Below are 22520 nucleotides of genomic sequence, written 5' to 3' on the forward strand. Positions count from 1 at the left end.
GCCGACTCCGGCGACTGTCGCCAAAAACTCGTATCAAACCTGGCGCCATAACCCGGATCGACATTTTTGTACGCCCCGCTCCGACAGCGCAGACGATCATCATTATCTCGGCGATCGTCGTCGTCGCCGATGGCGGATAGCGAGCGGTTCACTGTCTGGCCAGCGTTTGATTGGCTGACGAGTTTGAGTTGCTTGTGGAAAACGTAATTCGGTTGCTCAAAAAGTGTTCTCTGCTCTGTCACATCCCCGAGTCCCCAAGAGGACTTGCGTGACATTTTTAAAACAGATAATCCTTCCCACAAGAGTGACGTCCAATTAACTACCCTCTCGAGTCAATTTCAAAGGATGTCGGCTGATGACTTTACAGCATGAAATGAAACAAACGCACAAACAAAACTGTCCTATCCTGATACAAATTAGCCCATCGTAAAATGGGCCGCGAAGCTAACTGCGAAAGCAGACGTCTGGCGATGGTCAAAAATAGACTTGCCTAACGAACCACCATAAATTGGCGAGATTTAGCTACACGTCGCGCCACCGCCACGATCGTCGAAAATCAGCCAAATCCTTCGCTATCCAAACCGCAGACAGTAAAACCTTTTTCAGTCTCAGTTTTATGACGCAAAGTTCTCGACGCGCGCGGCGCCTTATCGGCGGGCCCACCGTTTGGCGCCGACGATTTTCGGCGTGGCGTGGCCGGTCTAGGCGAAAAACCAGAATTCCGAACGTCCTTGGTGACCTTTTCAACGGTCGCATCCGCGAACCGGCTAAGGTCGCATTCTTACCACCGTCGTCAATCGTGGCGGGGCCGCCGGTGGTGATGGGCCCACTCAAACCGGTTCTCTAACTTCGTGCGTTCGGCGGAAGAAAAGAAACAAACAAGATAGGGTCTGATCACGACCAGCCCAGCACGGACGGTTGTTATCGTAGGCATTGGCGATTCGGTTCCTCTTCCATCCGCCATCGGCTGCGATGATGGGGAATTTTCAACCCCATCCCGGAGATCGCATCTTTAGCGCCAAAATAGCGACGGGCTTATCGTGTGGCGGCTAATGGCAGGACGAAACGTTTGGCGATCGAAGCGCAGCCAGCAGAAGTTTGTATTTTTTGTACCAAAAAAATAACTACTGAGCGGCGGTTTTTCAGCAACTAACTAGCATTTGCTTCTCGGGCCATTATTTCGCGTCGCGCCAAGATCCGCCACCAGCGCAAGGCGTAATCGTTAGGCTCGTATGGCAATTAACATATATCGTGCATTAGTGTCGGAAATCTAGTCTTTAATCTGACAAAATTACTTTCATAAATGACGCGGCGCTAATGTTAGCACCACGGTGGACCTGCATTTGGGGTTTCAGTGCCATGGTGGAGCCAGAATTTGCTTATACTTTTGAAATTGCTTTTCCGGTCATAAATGCTTTAGGTTTTTCACATTTCATTGGATTAATACACCATGGCATTAGGGCGACCGATGACAATAATTAATAGGATAATGATGGTGAGATAATGTGTGTTAATGTGATTTTTAATATTTCCGCCTTCTAGTGTGGAGCCACGTTGGGAATCGATAATGAACCGTATATCTTCAGTCAAGCCTATGAACAAGTAGCTCTCTCTCTCTCTCTCTCTCTCTCTCTTTCTTTTTCGTTTTTGCTGCATGCTCTTTAATATGCTTAGTTCTTAGCTGAATAAGTTGGAAAAACTAAAACACAAATAACGAGAAACATTTGAACAACAGCTCATTTGAACGGGAAGAATCATTTCAGGGCGGCGAATATTCGCCGCGCTGAAATATTTCAGCTTCGAACTGGCGACAAGGTGTTTTTTCTATTTTACCCAGAAATACAATGTTTCAGTTTACCGACGGTAAACGTTACATGGATAAAGATACATATTCACATAATTCACGCGTTGAATGGTAAAATCTGGCGCTAATTTTCCTTGTGTGTCCTTTTAGTACAAACTGCCTGCGGTGTTAATATTCTAGAACCCGCAAAACTTCTAGAAAATGTCAAACGAAAACCGCATGCTTTTAGGCCACGGGCAGTGTTGCCAGCTGCGGAAAGCTGTGCTGTGCGTCACACATTCGCCACAGTACTAAAAAGCTGACAGTCATCGACACTTCCTCGTTCGATTCGCGGACCAGCAGTGAAAATTCGAGAAAAAAGGGTCGGTGTGCAGCCGTGCCGTCCAAATCCAGAGAATCGTCGCAATTCCTGACCCTTCACCGCGTGTGCGAAGTGTGCATCGTTGGCCAGCGTGCATAGAAGCGCGGTTGCGTGTGAATTGAGCCCAAAGCCCCGAGCGAAAAGAAGTGAGCGCGTGAGCGCAAAGTAGAAGAAAAAAACGAGAAAAGCAAAATGGTGAAGGAAACGGGATTCTACGATGTGCTTGGCGTGAAGCCAGGCTGCACGCCCGAGGACCTGAAGAAGGCGTACAGAAAGCTGGCCATGAAGTACCACCCGGACAAAAACCCGAATGAGGGCGAACGCTTCAAGCAAATTTCGATGGCCTACGAAGTGCTGTCCGACCCGGAAAAGAAAGCCATCTATGACGAGGGGGGCGAGGCGGCCATCAAGCAGGGCGGAGCGGGTGGCGCTGGCGGCGGTTTCCACAGCCCGATGGACATCTTCGAGATGATCTTCAACGGTGGCGTGAGTGGTCGACGCGAGCAACGAGGACGCGATCTGGTGCACCGGCTGACCGTGACCCTGGAGGAGCTGTACTGTGGCGTAACGCGGAAACTGGCCTTGCAGAAGAACGTCATCTGCGACGGGTGCGACGGTATCGGTGGCAAGAAGGGCACGGTGCACAAGTGCCCGCCCTGCGGCGGTACCGGCATCGTGACCAAAGTTCAGCACATCCTGCCCGGCTTCATGCAGCAGAACAGGGTGCCGTGCAGGGCGTGCCAGGGGCAGGGCGAGGTGTTCGATGAGAAGCACAAGTGCAAAAAGTGCGACGGCGAGAAGAAGGTGCGCGACAAGAAGATCCTGGACGTGCACATCGAGAAGGGTATGCGCACCGGGCAGAAGATCGTTTTCAGCGGCGAGGGCGACCAGGAACCGGGCCTGCAGCCGGGCGACATTGTGATAGTGCTGGCCGAGAAGGAGCACCCGGTCTTCAAGCGCTCCAACATGGATCTGCTGATGGAGATGCCGCTGCAGCTCACGGAAGCGCTCTGCGGCTTCCAGAAGGTCATCACCACGCTGGACAAGCGCAGCCTCGTAATCTCGAGTCACCCGGGCGAGGTGATGAAGCACGAGTCGATCAAGTGCATCATGGACGAGGGAATGCCACAGTGGAAGAACCCATTCGAGAAGGGACGGCTGATCGTTCAGTTCACGGTGTCCTTCCCGGAGACGCTACCGATCGAGGCGGTCAAGATGTTGGAACAGTTCATGCCGCCGCGACCGCTCGAGGAGATCCCGCAGGACGCCGAGATGGTCATGATGGTGGAACTGGATCCGGAGCAGGAGTCGCGTAACCGATACAAGAACGCCTACGAAGAGGACGAGGACGAGGGCACCCCCGGCGTTCGCGTCCAGCAGTGCAACTCTAGCTAAGTTCCCCCTACCCGAATGAGCAAACCCCCCCAACGAGAGAGGCAACCCCGCTCTTAAGACAGAATGATTGAGTTGGACAAATTTTCCGTTGTTCGCCACCCGAAAGTTATTTGTAGACAAGTAGCGATCAAGGCAGAGAAAATGGCAAACTGGCCGACGATACAGGACGTGCGTGTTACTCTGGTGGATGTGTATTTCTTCCACGAAGTTCACTACAATAAATTATTAGGGCATCTATCGGCGGGGAAATCAATAACACACAAATCCTTTTCCAAAACATATGCACTCTCTCTTTCTCTCCCTGACACACAAACACACACGCATGGCAACTGTGAATTAACTTAGCAGAGCGGGATCAAGAGCACTGGGGAATGATGGACAAGTGGGGCAGTTGGCCCCACTCTGGAAGGAAGCGGTCAGTAATTTAGTCGCTTTACAGCCAAAACCAAGGACACACGGTTGAAGGAAGAACCCTTTTAGCGGAAAAGTGAAACATGATGTACCCTTTATTTCAACGGATAAACTGGACGAACTGGAACTCGCTTTGTTTTTAGTAACCGCTCCTCGAATGCCTCCCGCTGCAATTACACCACCCCTCCTCTGTCAGTGTCGCACCTTGCACCGACCCGTTGCACTGCAAGCGGACCTAGCGGACGCAGAACTTATCCATCATTTACCATCGGAAACGATCGCATAGAAGCGCATTATCCACAAGAGAATAAAGGGCTTTTCGCTGGAATATTTATAACTAACCGAAATTCTTGAACTTGTTTCCTCGCACACACGGGCACTGTGTCTATCCCTATCTCGCCCTTCTTTCTTTCATTGGTCATCGGCATTCCGGAGTGATATGTAGGATTTTAACTTAGTTTCTCTATTACTCACTTCCAGTGAACCCAGTGCCGTGTGCCACACGCGCACAGACACACACATACCCATATACACACACCATACTTTCTGCGGGTCTATCTCCAGAATATGATCCCTTTGTACGAATGATAATGGCAGAAACAGAATAAAATTTGCATGTAGTAAAAAAAACAGGAAAATCGCTGTGTGGCCGTTTTTGAAATCGTCCGAAAGGGGAAAGAAAATGTTGTCAGCAAACAATGGATGATGTAACATCATAGGGCCCGCGACTCTCGTGCTGCCCCGTGAACTTATCGTCCGCGCTTTGTCACTGTAACGTCAATGACTAACCCCCTCAAGCCCCACAAAAACCATGTGCCATTTTTGCGATCGTTTTATTTTGCGTTTCTCGCCGCGCTGAGGCACCTCAACAAGCAGTACTTTCGGCATGTGCCACGAAATTTGAAGTTAAAAACACACAGAATGTAAATCAATAAAAGCTCAATCCGATGGCAGTAAGGTATATGTATTGTTGCGCCACCACGAACACGCGAACCCAAAGAAGGAAAAACTTGTTCGATTAGAAGCGACGCGTTGTGTGGCTTAGTATGGGAACATTCCGATACCGGTCGTCGATCATTCGTACGAGGTTCGAGGATCGAGCTGTTGGGCGCCAGCGGCGGTTTGCTCAGGCGACGTAAAAATAACAATATCCTTACTGTTATTCATACGTAGCATCCGCTGTCAGGAAACGGCCGCCGTACCGGTCAGGGTGCCAGTCCACTTCTCGCTGACCGCCCACAGCCACTTTGCTACCCGATCGTCCTTCGCCTGCTCGGCTACATCCTTCGGGGCACAGTCGCTAAAGTACTGACCGCTCACTTTTTCCAGCGACGGTTCAAGTGCCACGTGCAGCGTCGTTTGTGCACCGTAGAGCGGCGACTTGAGGAATGGCCAAACGAAAGGTTTCACGAAGACGCTCGAAAACCAGCTATTGAAGATGCCCATGTGTCGCATCAGATCCGTATCGACGATTCCCGGATGCAAGGCATTCACCGTGACGCCCGTTCCTTCTAGTCGACGGGCCAATTCGCGCGTAAAGAGGACATTCGCCAGCTTGCTCTGGTCGTACGCTCGGGCCTCATCGTATGAATTGCTACTGTTCAAATCATCCAGCGCAATCTGGCCACGGGTGTGCGCCAGGCTGGACACAACGACGACTCGGCTCGGAGCACTCAGCTTCAGGTTGTCAAGGAGCAGATTGGTGAGCAAAAAGTGTCCCATATGATTCACACCCAGCTGCATCTCGATCCCTTCCTTGGTCAGTGAGCGCGGGCAGCGCATGACGCCGGCGTTGTTTATCAGAATATCGAGCCGCTGCTGTTCGGACTTGAATCTAATTGGTGGAGGAGCAATAAACGTCAGCCCACGATCCGTTACATAACGATGCCGGCAATACGTACTGCTTCACAAACTGCCGGATGGATTGCATTGAAGCGAGATCACATTCCCTGCAGAACACGTTCGGGTTTCGCGTTTCCACCACAATGTCCTGGCGAGCCTCTTCGCACTTTTTCATATCCCGGCATGCCATGTACACGTGCGCCCCGCGATGCGCCAAGCAGTGGGCCGTTTCCCTGCCAATGCCCGTGTTGGCGCCAGTCACGATGACCACCTTCCCTTCGGCCCGAACTTCCTTGTTTTGGAATTTGGCACCCTGCATGTAGTCCCTATGGAAGGTAATTGAGGTGTCGGTACTGGGTTTCTTAAATTTACCGTCTACTTACTTCAGTAGCACCGTGCCGCCGATCAGCGTTCCGATGGCGCTACTTGCGAGGATCAGTTTGTTACGAAAAATCGACATTTTAGGTGCGCTGCTTGTTTCTTATCGACAAGAAATTCAATTCATGGTCGGTCGGTGCCAAAAGTCTGGAACGTGTGAGTCGAAAGCTCGAGAAATCGATCCTTTTTTGATTGTTTACATCACATGCGCCGAAAATTGTTACCACATTTTTCTTTTGTGCTTGTTGTCTCTCTCTCTCCGTGCGCGTGGCAGTGCTGCCAGCAAGAATCGGAAGAACAAAAATAGGCTCACATTTCAAATTAATGACCATACGATTGTTTTCCTACGGCTGTTTTCTAGTATGTATAATCGTATTTATGTATTTAAATGTTGTTCTGCTTATGATTTACTATTCAACAGAATACAAGGAGAAACATTTTTCATTTATTGCAGCCTGCTGGTGTTACCATGGTTTCTGGCAGATTTCAATTTCAAGCTATACTCAAGGGGATCGGTTCACGCGATCACACGGACCCTCGGCAAACAACGACTTACGACGATCGGCGTTGTAGCACTTTTCGCATGCTCTCGAACATATTTGGCAAAATTCCCACATGTTTATCCACACACTTTATGGCGCATCGTTCGAATTCGGCCGTATACTTGGCGATATCACCTTCCGACGGACTTGGTCCCATCTACAAGGAAAGTGAAGAAACCGTTAGCAGTGGTGGCTGTGTTTCGGGGCCTACTCTTTTCGCACCTTATCCTTAATCGTATCGTTACAATCCATAACACACCGTTGCAGCCGGCTGTTGAACGAATTGATCTCCGATTCTACGTGCTGCTGCGCTCGCTGGGCTGGGACCGAGCATCGTTCGACGCACTGCTGTACCGTGTCCATAGACGAATTCATGTCCTTGCAGCAATTGGCCGCACAGTCATGCATATCCGCCTGGTTATTGGAAGAAGCCGAAATCGTAATAGAAAACCTTTGTGTCGTCATGAGCCCAATCGGCAGCGACTGATATTTACTTGCATTTTCCTTAGCACCGTTCGATCCAGATCATCCAACTGCTTGGTGATTTCCATCTCTATCCGTTGCTTTTGTTGTTCTATCATTTTGCAGCTGAAACTGATTTTACTTTTGCCACTGGCCACAAAAACAAACCCTTTGGACCGATACACCGGATAGCGGTTCCAACTGACAGATAGAGTTACATCACAAACCGGCGAGCGAGGGAAACAGGCGAAAAAGGAACTCACGTCTGCCGTTCAATGAGAATTCGGGTACTTGCTTCAAATTCCAAAGGGCAATTGATTAGCTTGAACGCACGAACGAAAGCCTGATCAACAGCATGTTTGATGAGGAATGATTAATTTATCGACCAAATTATGCAATGTACAATTTTATAGATATGAAAAACACATTCGCTAGAGAAAAGGTTAATTATTGGTCCAACGGGTGGCCTCAAACAATGGCAGACGATTGTACGAAAATTTTGCCACCATTAAATGCGACATTTTTATCGCAAAGGCATCACAATGATATTGGATTATCCATTAAAATACACCATGCGGAGAACGAAATGTAGCCAAACAACGTCATTTGAGGCACTCAGTGTGCTTCGAAAACGTGCCCGGCGAATTCCCCATGCGTTCGCTGTCAAAATGTTAACGTGCCAGGCGAAATCGCCTCTGACGTCACATGCGTGATTGTTCCGACAACGATTTTCATCCTTAATATTTAAATGAAAGATCACACTGATTACATATGACGCGATATTTATTTCTAGCTAATAATCGAACACAAACCAGCGCCCAATGGTTTTCAGTCTGGTCAGTCGCCGACGATATTATAGAGGCAATATTCGCTTCCTCGGCACACGCATCTGTACGCAGCTGTCAACCGTGAGGTCTCAGACAGCGAGCGAAAAGAAGGAAAGAAGCAGGAAAGCAGTGCTGCAAGAGGCTCGCGTGCGTGCGTGCGTTTTCCTCTCGATATCTGCGGGTCACATTTTTATTTTTTAAGTTTTTTAGTCTTAATCAACCACCCGGACAACCGGAACACACGCGTGAAACGAATATCTCGCCGGAACAGAAAATCCAGTCTCGTTCCTTCACCAAGAGAGCAAGCGTGACAGAGAGGGCGTGTGTGTGGGTGAGAGAGTGAGTGAGAGACTGAGAAAGGGAAGAAATCAAAAAAATCCTGTGCCCGGCGCTGCAGGAGCAAGCCCATCATCACACGCCAGTGAAAACGCTTAGGTGGGCATCGCCACGAGAAACAACACGGCCCGAGTGTCAGGAAAAGATAGTGGACGAGGCACGGGATTTGTAATAGATGGTGCAGTTCTGACCGCTTGCGGACTTTACAAATTACGGCACACGGAAAGGGTTGCTGAGTACCGGGCAGCGAAAGGACACGCGACTTCGGCCGCTTGCGGTCCCGGTTTCGTCGTACGTGCGCGAGCATATGTGTGTTGGTGCTTAGTCCGTGCGATACACAAAGGGGACAAGATACGGTGAACGGGAACGTGTTCCAGCGGTGCTCCACCTGTGACGGCATCCCGTGTCCGTAGCTGTCCTAGGTCGATCCCAGTGTGTCCCCGTGTTGGCAATTCCGTCCCGAGTGCGGCTTAATGCAACGAACAATGTTCTATCCGCTGGTAAGTAGCATTCCGGGACATCGGAAGCCTTCCGTGGCTACTGGGGATAATAATTTGATCGATGGGAGACGGATGAATGTCACGCTCCGGTTCAGGAGCGATCGAAGCATGCGGCCTAAAAATCTCTATAAAGCCTCTCTCGTCGCTCGCCATTGTCTGTCGCGCTAGCCGCGCTCATCCGGTTCCGCCGTGTCGCGCACGCACACACACCGGCGCCCATGACGGCGGGTTGATCGCGCGGGGTGTTATGTTATCGCGGTGTTCGCGAAACACCCGACCGGAGAGGTCTTTTTTACGTGTATATATTTTTTTTTGCTGGTGCTCCTACCATCACACACCCCTATCGCAGAGCACAGGGTGCCGAATATTTGCGTGCGTTCGTATGAGGGACACCCGCCAGCAGCGGCAGCGCCAGCAGCAACATAGGTTACGACAGCCGAAGCGCACACCGCGAGCAACGTGTCTCGATGTGTACGTGCTATGCGTGTGTGCAAAAAAAAAACAGAATATATGAGAGTGCGGGTGCCGCAGAAAATGTGGTTTCGCGAATTCGCGACCTCCACTGCAAGCAGACGCAGGCCCCGAAAAAATCCGCGAGCAACAGAGCAACGGCAACCCAAAACTCGAAACCAATCCATCCCTAGCGAGAGAGCAGAAAAATCGAAGCACTCCGCGTGCGGACCTCGCCTTTTTATGCCTCGCACCCCCCCTCGAAAAAGGAAAAAAATCGCGGACCCGGCGCTCATGTTGCTTCCGCCTCTGCCTTATGCGGGGCTTCCGCGGCCGCTGCTGACCACCATCACCATCATCACGAGAGTAGAGCAAATGTGGCCGAGCGGCGCGCGGTGGGCCACGAAGTTGGCGATTTTTTGGCGAAATTTTTGAGAGCTAATTTTTTTCTTTTCATCCCCTCAATCCCCCTCCTGCTCTCTAACTGGGTTTATTTTGCTATTTTATGGCTCGTTTTTCTCGTCGGCCATTTTTGCGTGTTCTCCTTCTTTGTGTTTCGCGAATTTTTGGCAAACGCGATCGCGAGTCGCGTGGTATGGTTGGCATACAGACGTAGAAAGAGAGCGAAAGAGAGCGCTCAATCAGATTTGCGAAAGAGGCAAATGTAGAGAAAAAAACGTGTGATGCAAACGCCACGTTTAGAGTGAGTTTTTCCCCCCCTCGGTGGGGTTAGGAAGTTAGATTTGGTACAAGTAGCGATTGATGAAAAAATAACTACCTATAATATGTAGTTTAGCTACACGTTTTATTTTCGCCATCGTCCTCTTCGATCGGTAACTTTCGTTGTCAACCCTAGGGCAACGCGATGCCTACTGCGTCACCCGTTGGGTTGCTACTCCGCCATGACCAACGGATCGACTTAGACAACGAATGTAGACATCTGTCCGTGGGGCATGGAACATTAGCAACGGTAGTTCGTGGAATTATGCTGAATTCCTTGTGAGCCTTATGAAGGTATCATCGCCACCCATCGTTTGGGTTGGTCAATTTATGTGCTTAGGGCGCATCACCTCCATTTCCCATCTCGTGTGGCTTTCGCTTTCGCTGCGTACAGGTTTTTCGTTGTTTTTTCATCATCCAAGAAGGGCCGGATCTAGAATAGTTCCTGTTTTCTGCAGACCTGTGCTGTGCATGTACTTTTTTACTCGGAGTGATGGCTCGCCAATATGATGAATCCGAACCACCATTTAATGCACAATTCGTTGTACCAACTTTGAATATTCATCAACGTCGGCCATTCCCAGTGCGTGTCAAACATTGATTTACCGTCCATTCAATTGTCGGCAGGCCGCGATCCGTGATCGTGTCGACCCGTTCACCGTTTTGTGTTTATTTTTAGTCGCTTACTTTACTCTCGCTCACCGATTAAAAATTATTTTTATGTTTTATTTATTTTTTTTTCCAGCAAAGTACATTCGAGGATGGCGGAATCGAGGTGTCCCGTACCGAGATGCTTAACCAAGAACAATTGTGTGACAATAAGCACACATTGGCTTTATCACTTACTCTGGGCAATACGCTTTTCAATCTCAACAAAATAAAGTGCCCGCAATGCCGGAAGGTGAGTGAGCCAAATTAGGTCTTTGTGCCATTCGGTTAATTTTATTCAAATCAAACAATGTGGCTAATAAACGAACATCATAAAAGAGAGTCACTTCACGTTTCGTTGCTGCTGATAACACATAGTACTTATCATTTCTTGTTGTACGATTGCTTAAACTATTTTTCTTGAGCGATCCCTCACATCCGCGAACGGAGCATAATCTCTCAACCCAGTGAACGAGTTTCTTTCCGTAAAAAAAAAACCCGAGACAACACGCGGAGGGCCAACACCTTTACCGATCCTTGTGTTCTCGAGCTTACCTTGCTCGAGGACAGCTGGATGGTGGTGCACCAAGCGTCCCAACCTGGCTGGCTGGGAAAGGAGTGTCGAAAAGGGAATTAAAAATACCAAACCTGTTCCTGTTGCGGCGTTCTTCTTTGCACGCCATTCATCGGAGCCTTTGCCTTGCCTTTCCGTTCTGTTGAAAGCGCTGGATCAGGTTTATCATGCGCAAGTGAACACACAACCTTTTCAAATCCTTTTCCTTTTGTTTGGCTTTCTGAAGAGCTTGAGAAGTATATTATTATATATGCCCAGTGAGATTAAACTCATCCACGGATAGAACACCAAGAGCTATTTTTAGTCAAACATAATCCTGCCATGTAATATTTTCCCGGCGCGTGGAAAAGTAACACCCATAATGTCAAATACCTTACACCGTTTCCTTTTACGTACACGGCAAAGAACGTTTCTTTGTCTGATAAAACACATTTTTTTTGCAGCATCACATCCTTTTCGGCAACAAAAACACACTTACCTGGACTAATTTTGATCGTTTTGTTTTCTCCCTTCAAGCGTTTTGATTCGGTTGAAGAAATGCAACAACATCAAACTAAGCACTTGACGGAGAACAAGTTTAAATGTGAAATATGTAGTAAAGAGTTCCCCAGCCATAGTTCTATGTGGAAACACACTAAGGCACACACCGGTGAACGTAAGTTTCCCAAATTCAAACAACGTGTTCTGTATTATAATGACGTCGTTTCCGTTGCAGGACCCTTTGTATGTCCAATATGTAATAAAGGATTCACACAACTAGCCAACCTTCAACGACATGATCTCGTTCACAATGGTAAGCTCTAGAGCCGCGTTTGGATCACAATCCTTTCCTCCATCACCCGGCGACCTGATTTTCTAACCACAATTCTTCTGATGACAATATACACAGTTTGGTCACAATTTCGCATTGATGACGTTGTTAAGTTTGGTTCATTCTGAGAGATAAGATGTTACATAACACCGCCGAATGATGGAAAGGACTCGATGATCGTCTACTAACTAGTTCCGCTATATTAACCCTGCGATTGTTTGTTTGTCTTTTTCGTAGGACTGAAACCGTTCAAGTGTCCCATTTGCGAAAAGTGTTTCACACAACAAGCAAACATGCTGAAACATCAACTACTTCATACGGGTAAGTTGAAAGAATCGATTTGCGCGACCATCGAACAAGACGAGAATAGCCGAGAAGAGTGTGTTATCCGTTGCTTCTACCTCTCGTAGCCTTTTACGCTCATGATCACTATGTAGTAAATTTGGTATTCGTCAAATGAATTAGTTGTTTAAAACTGCGATCCTCTTTCGATCGCATCCCATGGCAGTAATAGAACGGTTTTTAACAACAACTAAATTTGTCGCGATTTTGTAGATATTACTTTGTCCATGTCAGTTGAAAATATTGACCAACATTTCACGTTTACGGTTTTGCCGAGCCACTAATTACGGGTTTCTATCTTTATCTTCCGTTTTTCTTCTTCTAACAAATCTCCAATTGCAGGGCTTAAACCATACAAATGTCCAGTGTGCCAGAAAGCGTTTTCGCAGCACGCAAACATGGTCAAACATCAAATGCTTCACACAGGTTTGATAAATTTGTATCCCGTCAATCTCTTCTTCAACCTTCTTCGCTAAAGCATTTTTTGAACCACGTTACATTTCGTTTTTTTATTTGTCACACTCTAATTATGGCTCATGCATAATGATTCACTTTCCTAACGTGTTTCCCTAATTTGCCTGTCAGACAACAATGTTATTTGTTGTTTTTTTTTTTCTTATTTTGTTTCTTATGGTTTTGTTCGATTGGTTTGGCGTAAAATGAATTGGTTGTTGGCGCTAATAAAACTAAAACCATGTCGTAGTGTGTGAAGATTGTTGCAAAAATCCTCCATATTCTTCTAATCGCCTTTCTGTTTGTTTTTTGTTTTGCACCTTGTGCGCGAACCTGCCGCCGTCTCATGGGTGACCTATGGCACTGTCGCTGACTCCTGTTAATGAATGCTGCCTAAATACAGGACTGAAGCCCTACAAGTGTCCAGTATGCGAAAAGGCTTTCACTCAACATGCCAATATGATCAAACATCAAATGCTACATACCGGTAAATCGATCATTTTTAATTTATTTTCACGTATCTATTTCCTATTTCGCATACGCACACTCTTAAAATTTGCCACTTTTATGTACCCAAGCAAAACAACAATTCTTTATGACGTTTATCGATTTTTATCTATATCTTGATCTCATCTTCCGTTGCATCAACATCTCTCTCTCTTGCTCTTCAGCTTAATCACTAAGCAACTTGTTACTAATCTATAAACCGATTACCACTTCCTTTTTGCAGGACTTAAGCCATACAAATGTCCAGTATGTGACAAAGCCTTTACCCAACAGGCCAACATGGTCAAACATCAAATGTTACACACCGGTAAGCTATGAAGCATTTTCTAGGCACGAACGGTAGTATCATTACGTTTCATGAGCCATACCATCGCCATTTCTACTAACCGCATCCATATAAAAAGCCACAGGTTTTGTGCTTTCTGTTATGTTTATTATTTTGGCAAACATAAAATTAATGTTCAACGTTTCATTAGCACCCTTCTGTCTGTCTCTCTCCGTTAGTTACTTATTTGTTCAACGCATCTTCACGTCACTGATCGGTTGTTATTTTCTCTTTTTCTCTTTTCCGCTCGCTCGGACACATATACTCGCGCGACGTCCTGTTTCGGTCCGTGTCATGTCATACTTTCCGGAACGACTGCAAACAAACAAAAAATTACAATGTTATTCAACTGCGAATTGTTCTCCCTCTCAATTTTCCTACAAAACCAAATTCTGCGCCCGATGCTGCGCGGTACACGAATGTCCTTAAACCTGACAAAAAAGGCGAGAAACCGTACAAATGTTCCACCTGCGACAAGGCCTTCGCCCAGCAGGCCAACATGGTCAAACACGAGATGCTTCATACCGGTAAATCCATCCTCCCTGCTGCGTCCTATATCAGTGCATTGTGCTGTAACCAATTGAACCACCGCCTTCAAGTGGAGCTTTCAGTTTCGATTTCATTTGTCCAATATTTTGACAGTTTCTTTAAGCCGTTGTTTCTAGGACCCCAAACGATGTAGGATATGAAAGGACAGGAAACCCCCTTTGTATTGTCATGTTTTTATTTAGCAGTTAGCAGCAGTAAGTTAGAATGTTAATGTTACTTAGTTTACCGTGAGAAACTGTTAATATTTATACCATTCTATTCATTATTCTGAGCAGAATTTTTTATGAAAAAGACGACAGAATTTTATTGAACTTTTCTTAGACCAACCCACAACTACCTCACCATATCTCATGTCATGCATATCATCAATCATTCACTTAGTGGTATTCTTAGCATAGCTCAAGTATTACTATTATTTTCATTTTGTCTTTCGGTATGCTCCATTTGCAGGTATTAAGCCGTACAAATGTCCAACTTGTGATAAGGCATTTGCACAGCACGCAAACATGATGAAACATCAGATGCTGCACACCGGTGAGTAGTAGTATGCCATGAAGAGTGAGCGATTCGTGTACCCAATCGTTACTAATTGACATGCACTGTTTTCGTTCGCCAGGATTGAAACCGTACAAGTGTGGCACTTGCGATAAGGCGTTCGCACAACAAGCCAACATGGTTAAACATCAGATGCTGCACACCGGTAATATGTTTTTCACAATTATCAAGCACATTTGGTGGTTGTTTCGTTTCTTTTCGCCTTTTGCAACGGATCCAACTATCGTACTATCGATTCATCTGCTGCAGTACAACTGCATTCGCTCAAGAGCCAATTTGGAGTCAATCTAAATCGAATCGATCAAACAAAATTTATTACTACGAAGCCACGTGAATAGATAACAACGATAGTGCGTGTTCGCACGAGAGATATTTAACCAAAACGAATAAGCATCATAATGAGCGATTACCAGTGATTTTTGAATTCTTTTCTTATTTGTTTGCCAAGAAAATTGCGCGCGGTGTGCAATTTGCACCCCGGTTCTTGTTTATCCCGCCACTACACCCTTCTATCCTTCCTGTGTTCCATTGCATCGTTCCATGATCGACGATTAAAGATTTGAACCTCCTTCTCTCTCTCTCTCTGTCTCTCTGTTAGGTTTAAAACCATACAAATGCAATACCTGCGACAAAGCATTCGCCCAGCAGGCCAACATGGTCAAACACGAGATGCTTCATACGGGTAATACAATTTTATTCTCTTTCTCGCTTTCTTCTTTCTGTCTCTGCTCTGCATCTTCACTTGCTCAAACGCTCACGTTAATGACACTTGCCCCCGTACGCAAGTGCCTCTGGGTTTTCGGGCAACTATACTGGGCGTTTGGCAGATTGAACATGAATCTCACAAGATAGTCCTATGGATCGCAGCATGATCTTTACTCGTTTTTGTTTTCTTCCGTGCTCTGTTTTCATAAAATCCATATGGCCTCGTGGCACTCGCTGATCGGCACAACGCGCTCCCACTGCACTGACCAGGAATTAAACCGTACAAGTGTTCGGTGTGCGAAAAAGCCTTCGCCCAGCACGCGAACATGGTCAAACATCAGATGCTTCACAGCGGTAATAAGCTTTGGTTCTTGAAGCCACTTCCCTTTCTGCTGCCTTCTTCTCCACCATCCAGCCAAAGCGGACGCATAGATAAAAGTGCTTTAATCGTTGTATTTTTTCGATCATTTTACCGGGATCGCCGCTTCCCGTTCACTGCCTGGCGCGCCCCATATATCCGGGGCTGTGTTGCTGTTGTGTGTGATGGCTGATGCTGCACGCCGCCGCCACCGGTCGGGGTTCGTTCACACAAACACACAGGGATCAAACCGTACAAATGTCCCACCTGCGACAAAGCGTTCGCCCAGCAGGCCAATATGGTTAAGCATCAGATGCTCCATACGGGTAAATAAGCAATTTTCCTTGTTTGTTTTGTTACTACTATCCTACTGTTTCGATTCCCGTCGTTTTAGATCCGTTAAAAACGACCGACGCCTTTAGCACTTTAGCTCTGATTTGATGTTAACCATTATGCTCTGGCGAGGTCTAATCCTTAACCCACAAACCTTGTTCCAATCCTTGTTATCAGTGTAAAGTATATTCAGTAAATTTCCATGTTTCAGAATAACAACTAAATAGTAGCTTCTTGTTCTAATTTTCCGATACACCTCTCCTTGTTTGGCCCCTTATTCTCGTTCTCGGTAGATCAATGTGATGCTCGTCCGTTTTAAATTCTTAACACTCAGTACAAAGCATGAACTAACTAATGCACTAGACGTAAGGTTGCTCACCCTCTCGCTAACATAAAATTGGCCCGTTTGTTTTTTTTTCGTTTTCTTCACTGTTCCCGCTCGCCACGTAGGAGAAAAACCATTCAAATGCAACAGCTGTGATAAGGCTTTCTCGCAACGTGCCAATCTGAAGAAGCATGAGATGGTGCACCTGGGTATCCGGCCGCACACGTGTCCACTCTGCACCAAGTCCTACTCGCAGTATTCCAACCTCAAGAAGCACCTGCTCATGCACCAGAAGCAGGCACTGAAGCAGGAGCAACAAAATGGTCAAGTGACGGTGTAAGTAAACCCCCCACCGATGAATGGCCGAGTCGAGTCCCGTACGTTTATCGCTCTCTCACCGTGATGAAAACCTTCACATCGTCCCCTATCGTATGGTGATGACTCCTTTAGTTTGGTTCATACTGATATGTACTAACGAGCGAGCAAGAGTCGGACACGGACAAGGGTCGGATGATGGCAATGTTTTAATCCCCTTGCGGGTGTTACTTTTTTCCGCACGCAGCGTACTGTACAATTGCCAAACCTGTAAGATGCAGTTCGAGGACATTATCGAGTTTGTGCGCCACACAAAACAATGTGATATGAATAACACCGTTCAGCACAGTGTGAAACTGGAGAGCATCAAGAGCGAGGTCGACATCGACGGTAGCTCCAATTCTGGCCTCCAGCAGCAACAGCAACAACAGCAGCAGCATATTATCGCCAACGGTGGTGTTGTAGCGCTAAACGTTAGCCAGCAACAGTTACTAGCCCCTTCACCAGCCCCACCGGCACCAGTCACCAGTCAAATGCATCTTCCGTCGGCCATTCTAACATCGGTCATTTCATCATCGATCGGTTCGAACGTAACCGCACACTCGCTGGCGAACTCGGTTCACGCAGCCCACGCCGCTAGTCACGTGACCGCCAACGGTGGTATTCTCATTGCGGGCGGATTGCCCACTGTCCATCCGCACGCCCAGCAACAGCACACTCCGCCCGGTGTACTCACGCAGCACACTCACCCACACGTGCAGCAGGCACATCAACAACAACAGCAACAGCAACAGCAGCAGCAGCAACAGCAGCAGCAACAACAACAACAACAGCAAGTTATTGCCCATCAGCAACTTTCGCCCGTCGGCAACTCTCACCAGCAGGCGACACAACAGCAGCAACAGCATTTGGTGCTCCAGCAACAGCACAACCTGCCGATCCACCTGCAGCAGCAGCTTTCGCATCATCTGATCACCACTCATCTGCCGCACCACCCGGGCCAGGAGCATGCCGGGGCGGCGGCCGTCGATCTGCACCACCAGGTCAACTTCCACCATCCGCACATCACACACCTGCCGAATCTGTCGCACAAAATCCTGTCGCCGCTGTTCCACATTCCGACGTTCAACAACAACCACAGCACATAATGGAGCGAGTGCAGGGGAGCGGCACCACTCAGTGCTGCAGCCCCTGGCACGAGGCACTCCTCCACGTTGCTCTCATCGGTGGCGGCGGCCGCTACCACGACGCCGACACCGATGCCCATCGTGAAGCTCGAGCGACTCGAGGAGGACGATAATACCAATGGTTGCGGTAAGTGAACCAGGAACAACACCGCTCCGTGTTGCGATGTTTAAGCCTAGACGAGGCAAACGCGAGGAAGATCAAGTCTAATACTCAGGAGACAACCGACGAGCCGGTAGAAAAGTTTCGGGGACAACCGAAAGCGGACGAGGTGCTGTTTTTATTCTAGTTTTTTTTATCACCTCACATCAATGACCACCCCAGCCAGCCGGGGTGGGTATTTGAACGCGATTTTAAGCATTACTGACTGCGCAAGCTCAATTGCATTCTGTCTCGCGTATCGTTTGCATAAAAACGTTTAGCAGAGCCTCCGGCATCATCGACTACGGGGTGCGCCAAGGCTGGAAACCCTTGAGCGAGATGCCCCCGAGAGAAGATCGAAGGAGCATCAAACTGCAAACATTATTATGTTCTAGTTGTATAGGGTCTCACTACGCACAGTGTGTATAGTTTAGCAGTGATAGCGCTACGTTTGAACGTACACATCCGTTAGTCTAGGGAGTAGTACATATTTAGGGATTTGGCGTATGTTTTACGCTTTAAATTCAAGTCTGGAGCGGCTTCGTAGAGCAAACAGGAGGATACGATCAAGAATAAAACGTCTAGTTAGGCGAGATAGAGAGAGAAAAGGGAGACTTTCGAAGCAATGAAGAACCCTTTTTAAGTGTAATTGTGAATGAAGGATAACAGTGCATCGTGTTAAAACGACTACCCTGTCTCGTGGAAGCGCAATACACACCCGTATCGGCGCCCGTATTTTGTTCGCTGTTGTTTTGTTTTTCTGCGCAAAAGATCATCGTAAATCAATGGCAGCAGTTGTGATATGTAATAACATAAACAAACACACTCACTATTCAGTGCGTCACTATGGGCTCATTTTATCCACCCCTTCTCGAAATACTACACGGAGCGTGCTCTTGTTTGTCGTCGAGCATGATCATATGATCATAGACTAACTTCGCTGCAATCAAAATACCCGCCAGAGAGACGAAGAGGGACTGTGATACAATATATCTCTCTCCCTCTCAGCAAATAACAAAAAGAAAACCGTCACTGTGTCAGGTATCATCACTGTTGATCTCTGTATCGCGGTTTCTGTCTCGTGTCAGTCTCGTTGATTTTTGTTCCGTCGTTTTACTCTCCGCGGAGGCATTGTGATATATCACGGAGCTGCACCTAGCTACCACACGCACTTTTCCCGAATTTGAACCCCGCGGGGGTCAGAATGAACACAACATTGTTCGAGTCTCCGGAGAGGGAAGAAAATCGAAAGGAAACGCGGGCGTGGTGGAATGGTGGACGACATGAACATGGTTGTGTAGAAAGGTATCTGCACAGTAGTGTCGCACACGAAGAACGCACTATAGAAGAGACTGCAAAAGTGAAGAATAGTTTTAAACACGCATATAGAAAAGAAGCTCAGCTCTAGTAGAAGAAACCAAAACACCTTTCCGCGCACGTGTTATAGAAGGTGTGTAGGCGCGATACAGGGACGACGTGGGCGGCGTCCTCGCGCCCAAACGATGGCCAAACTCAGGAGAAAAACAAAACCGCGCGCTTCGTAGTGTGCGGTGGTCGTTTATAATCGAATCTTGGCCAGGGCGGCGAACAGTCGATTTAGCATATTAGGGATGGCAATTCACGGGGGACGCGTCACACGCGTGTAGTCGGATGACGTAGCAATAGATAGACTAGGTTGTAAGTAAGTAAAGCCAGAACTGAAACGGTATATAATCTCTCCTGCAAGGAGCGTGTAGGAATGCGAAACAGGGGTGCCTTTTGCGCTTTGCGCCAAAATGGATGATTACAAGATTCTGGCAGCCACGATCGAGAGCGATCGGGCGATTTTCTCGCGTCCGTGTCTTCCAAATATGCCATTGAAACAAAGGACAACATACTGTGTACTGGGGTACTGTGGTCGACTTCTTGTGGTCCTTCTTGATAAACGGACCTCGGTGACCAAACCGATTGAAAATCAAGGGATATCTAAAGTCTTTTTATTTTCAAATAACATAATTCTGCTGTTTTGCTGCATTTATTGCCGAGCCTGTAGACTCTCTGTCCAGCAAACACTAGTATAATTGATATAAAGTGTGTTGCGGCATAACATCTGCATTGTGATAACCCATTCACTTGAAGTTGAATAGTAACCTGGACATGGACAAGCACCTTGGTTTGAACGAAATCAGAACTTCCAAAAAGCGCTTTTTCACATATCCCCTACCTGCAGAGGTCAAAGACGACGGAACCGCGTTGTGCGGTGTGAAGCAGGAAAACCGAATGACCATTCTCTAGTAAGACGGCAAGGCAAGGAACGCTACTACTAGCATATTGGATGTGAGGATGTAACACGAGTGCACGTGGTTCAACGCATACTAGGAGTGTTTGTTGAAACAATGATCGTGTGGAGGCTGCAAAATTGTTGCAGAAAGTACATTTTAACCTCTTAGCTGTTAGGACACCCGGTCAAGACTTGTTGCGCCCCGATTCTGAGGATGGCTTTTGACTGGGCCCGCGGGAGAACATCAAAGCCGATTTGGGGCAAGCCTAATTATAAACCCTTAGTCGTACACTTAAATGCTGCTAGAGAGATGCTAGAGTAAGGCGACGCCGAACGATAGCAACACACACGGAGAGAGTAAACTAGAATGAAAACGTAACGTAAAGATCACTCATGTAACTAGGTTATTGATGTGTGTATGTGTGTCTGTGTGCCTGTTTGTGTTTGTATATTAAGTGCTTCCACGATCCAGGATTATTAAATCACGGACGGCCGGACCTACCCACGAACCGGAGCAAAAGCACATTACTTATCCAAAACAAAGCAACCATGATGCGGCGTCCGAAGCAATGCACAACACATTGTAAAACCTCACTTTAGCAAAGACGCTGTGACGATTGATACTATACGCGAATAGAACAGTTGAAGAACTAAAATAGTGTGAGTGTTTAAACCGGATTAATGTGCACACAATAAATTCCACAAGAAAAACGCATAAAAAATGCAAAACACACATCTTCAGGGTGGAAGCAAAAGAGAGATGGCCACAAATCGATCGCGGAATACTCAGAACAACGCCGGCGGTGACGGTGTTTGGGTGGTGTATAAAGACTTGGTAGAAGAGGAAGAGCATAAATGGAAATCAAAAGTAGCAAATAAATTAGCAGTTGAGGAAAAAAACATTCATAACCAACACACGAACCCAGTAAAATTGTAATTTGCAACTGGCAAAGCGCATTGTGTAGCATTTTTTAGTTACATTGAAATGAAAAGTGAAAAAACCCATTACACTCACCACCAGAGGAGGGGGCACTAGCAGGCCCGAATTTGTACTTTTTCTAGCCAACAAAATCTATTTACGGATCTAGTAAACCACGCCAAGAGGACAGAGAGCATATTAGCAGCAGCATAGCAGCATGCAACAAGGAAGCAAGTGTGGTTCGCAGTCATCAAATTATGGTAAACCCGAAAGCGTGAAAGTATCTTCAAACAAAAAACATACCCGAAACAGTGTCCTCTCCACGCAAAAGTAGTTTACAAAACCCGAAAAAAGTTCAATGGAAGGCTCTAAAACGAAAGTAAACCCACATAGTTGCCCAGCGCGCATTCGTAGCATATTCTTGAAGCCTACCTGAACTACACCTAACTCTCTACTGTGCACAGTTCGAAGTTCGAAGTATCAGACAGAATTGGTTAAGCTCTGGGGCAACTGTGTGTGAACGTGAGATGGACGATGAAACGACGGATATCAGAAAAAAGGCTGCTAAATTATTGGAAAAATGAATTTGAAAGGTACGTTTGTGCATACAAAAAAAAAGGCTGACAAAAGGATTTATATATAGTGTGGAAAGAGAGCGCGCGTTACTGTTGAAATGATGTGTGTAAATGGTTGGTCGTTGGTTCGTGTGGAAGGATATATGCGTACATGAAAATCGCCTACTGAGGAGCTGTCCGGGGTGTTCACGACACGGATATGGGGGGTATGTGATGCTCGTTTGGGAAGATGTAGAAAAAGAGATCGGTTGCGCGATGAAAGATATGGTGAATTTGTTTCTGTTGCACAAACCACCAATCACCGGATGGGAGTAGTGTGTTCCCATTGATAATAGTTTCTTCGTCTATAGATTTATGCCCTGTTTCGCGACCCCCTTTTGTTTACGTTACGCTATTTGTTGGGCGGGTTCATCCTGCATGTGTGCCGCACTATCATAGGGCTGCTAGTGCCTCAGCGCTTCCGATTGAGTTAGAAAGAGACAAATGAGAGAGTAAAACAGAAAGTGAGACGGAGAGAGAGAGAGAGAAAGGTTAAGTTTGTGACTTAATATTAGAAAGCGCGGCCCCAGTTCTACCGCGGCTACAAGCTCGCCCGAGCGCGCGGCTGCTGCA

The 22520-nt window shown here is 47.1% G+C and overlaps 4 protein-coding genes across 5 annotated transcripts; 2 read left to right on the forward strand and 2 right to left on the reverse strand.

Moving 5' to 3' along the window:
• Positions 1–2113: 2113 nt before the first annotated feature.
• On the forward strand, positions 2114–4584 carry LOC131206048 (dnaJ homolog subfamily A member 1). The gene has a single exon (XM_058198424.1). It carries the CDS (start codon positions 2358–2360, stop codon positions 3558–3560), a length of 1203 nt encoding a protein of 400 aa, XP_058054407.1. The 5' UTR covers positions 2114–2357; the 3' UTR covers positions 3561–4584.
• A 309-nt stretch (positions 4585–4893) lies between these two features.
• LOC131205774 (retinol dehydrogenase 13-like) lies at positions 4894–6430 on the reverse strand. The gene is made up of 3 exons (XM_058198028.1): positions 6197–6430; positions 5873–6139; positions 4894–5805 (listed from the first exon to the last, which is right to left on the reverse strand). The coding sequence occupies exons 1-3, from the start codon at positions 6271–6273 to the stop codon at positions 5154–5156; spliced, it is 996 nt and encodes a 331-aa protein (XP_058054011.1). The 5' UTR covers positions 6274–6430; the 3' UTR covers positions 4894–5153.
• A 116-nt stretch (positions 6431–6546) lies between these two features.
• On the reverse strand, positions 6547–7391 carry LOC131216484 (protein FAM136A). Of its 2 annotated transcripts, none has more exons than XM_058210991.1 (3): positions 7228–7391; positions 6979–7147; positions 6547–6868 (listed from the first exon to the last, which is right to left on the reverse strand). In XM_058210991.1, exons 1-3 carry the CDS (start codon positions 7312–7314, stop codon positions 6744–6746), a joined length of 381 nt encoding a protein of 126 aa, XP_058066974.1. In that variant the 5' UTR covers positions 7315–7391; the 3' UTR covers positions 6547–6743. The 2 variants fall into 2 exon arrangements, with proteins under 2 accessions (XP_058066974.1, XP_058066973.1); XM_058210990.1 differs by having other exon boundaries at positions 6547–6890; positions 6956–7147; positions 7228–7390.
• Positions 7392–11971: 4580 nt separating this feature from the next.
• LOC131215801 (zinc finger protein ZFP2-like) lies at positions 11972–17976 on the forward strand. The gene is made up of 14 exons (XM_058210198.1): positions 11972–12043; positions 12299–12382; positions 12746–12829; positions 13260–13343; positions 13587–13670; positions 14132–14215; positions 14688–14771; positions 14854–14937; positions 15391–15474; positions 15768–15851; positions 16098–16181; positions 16639–16849; positions 17076–17556; positions 17713–17976. The coding sequence occupies exons 2-14, from the start codon at positions 12355–12357 to the stop codon at positions 17974–17976; spliced, it is 1740 nt and encodes a 579-aa protein (XP_058066181.1). The 5' UTR covers positions 11972–12043; positions 12299–12354.
• Positions 17977–22520: the final 4544 nt, after the last annotated feature.

The sequence above is a fragment of the Anopheles bellator genome, chromosome 1 (genome assembly GCF_943735745.2).
Source record: "Anopheles bellator chromosome 1, idAnoBellAS_SP24_06.2, whole genome shotgun sequence".
NCBI classification, from domain to species: Eukaryota; Metazoa; Arthropoda; class Insecta; order Diptera; family Culicidae; genus Anopheles; species Anopheles bellator.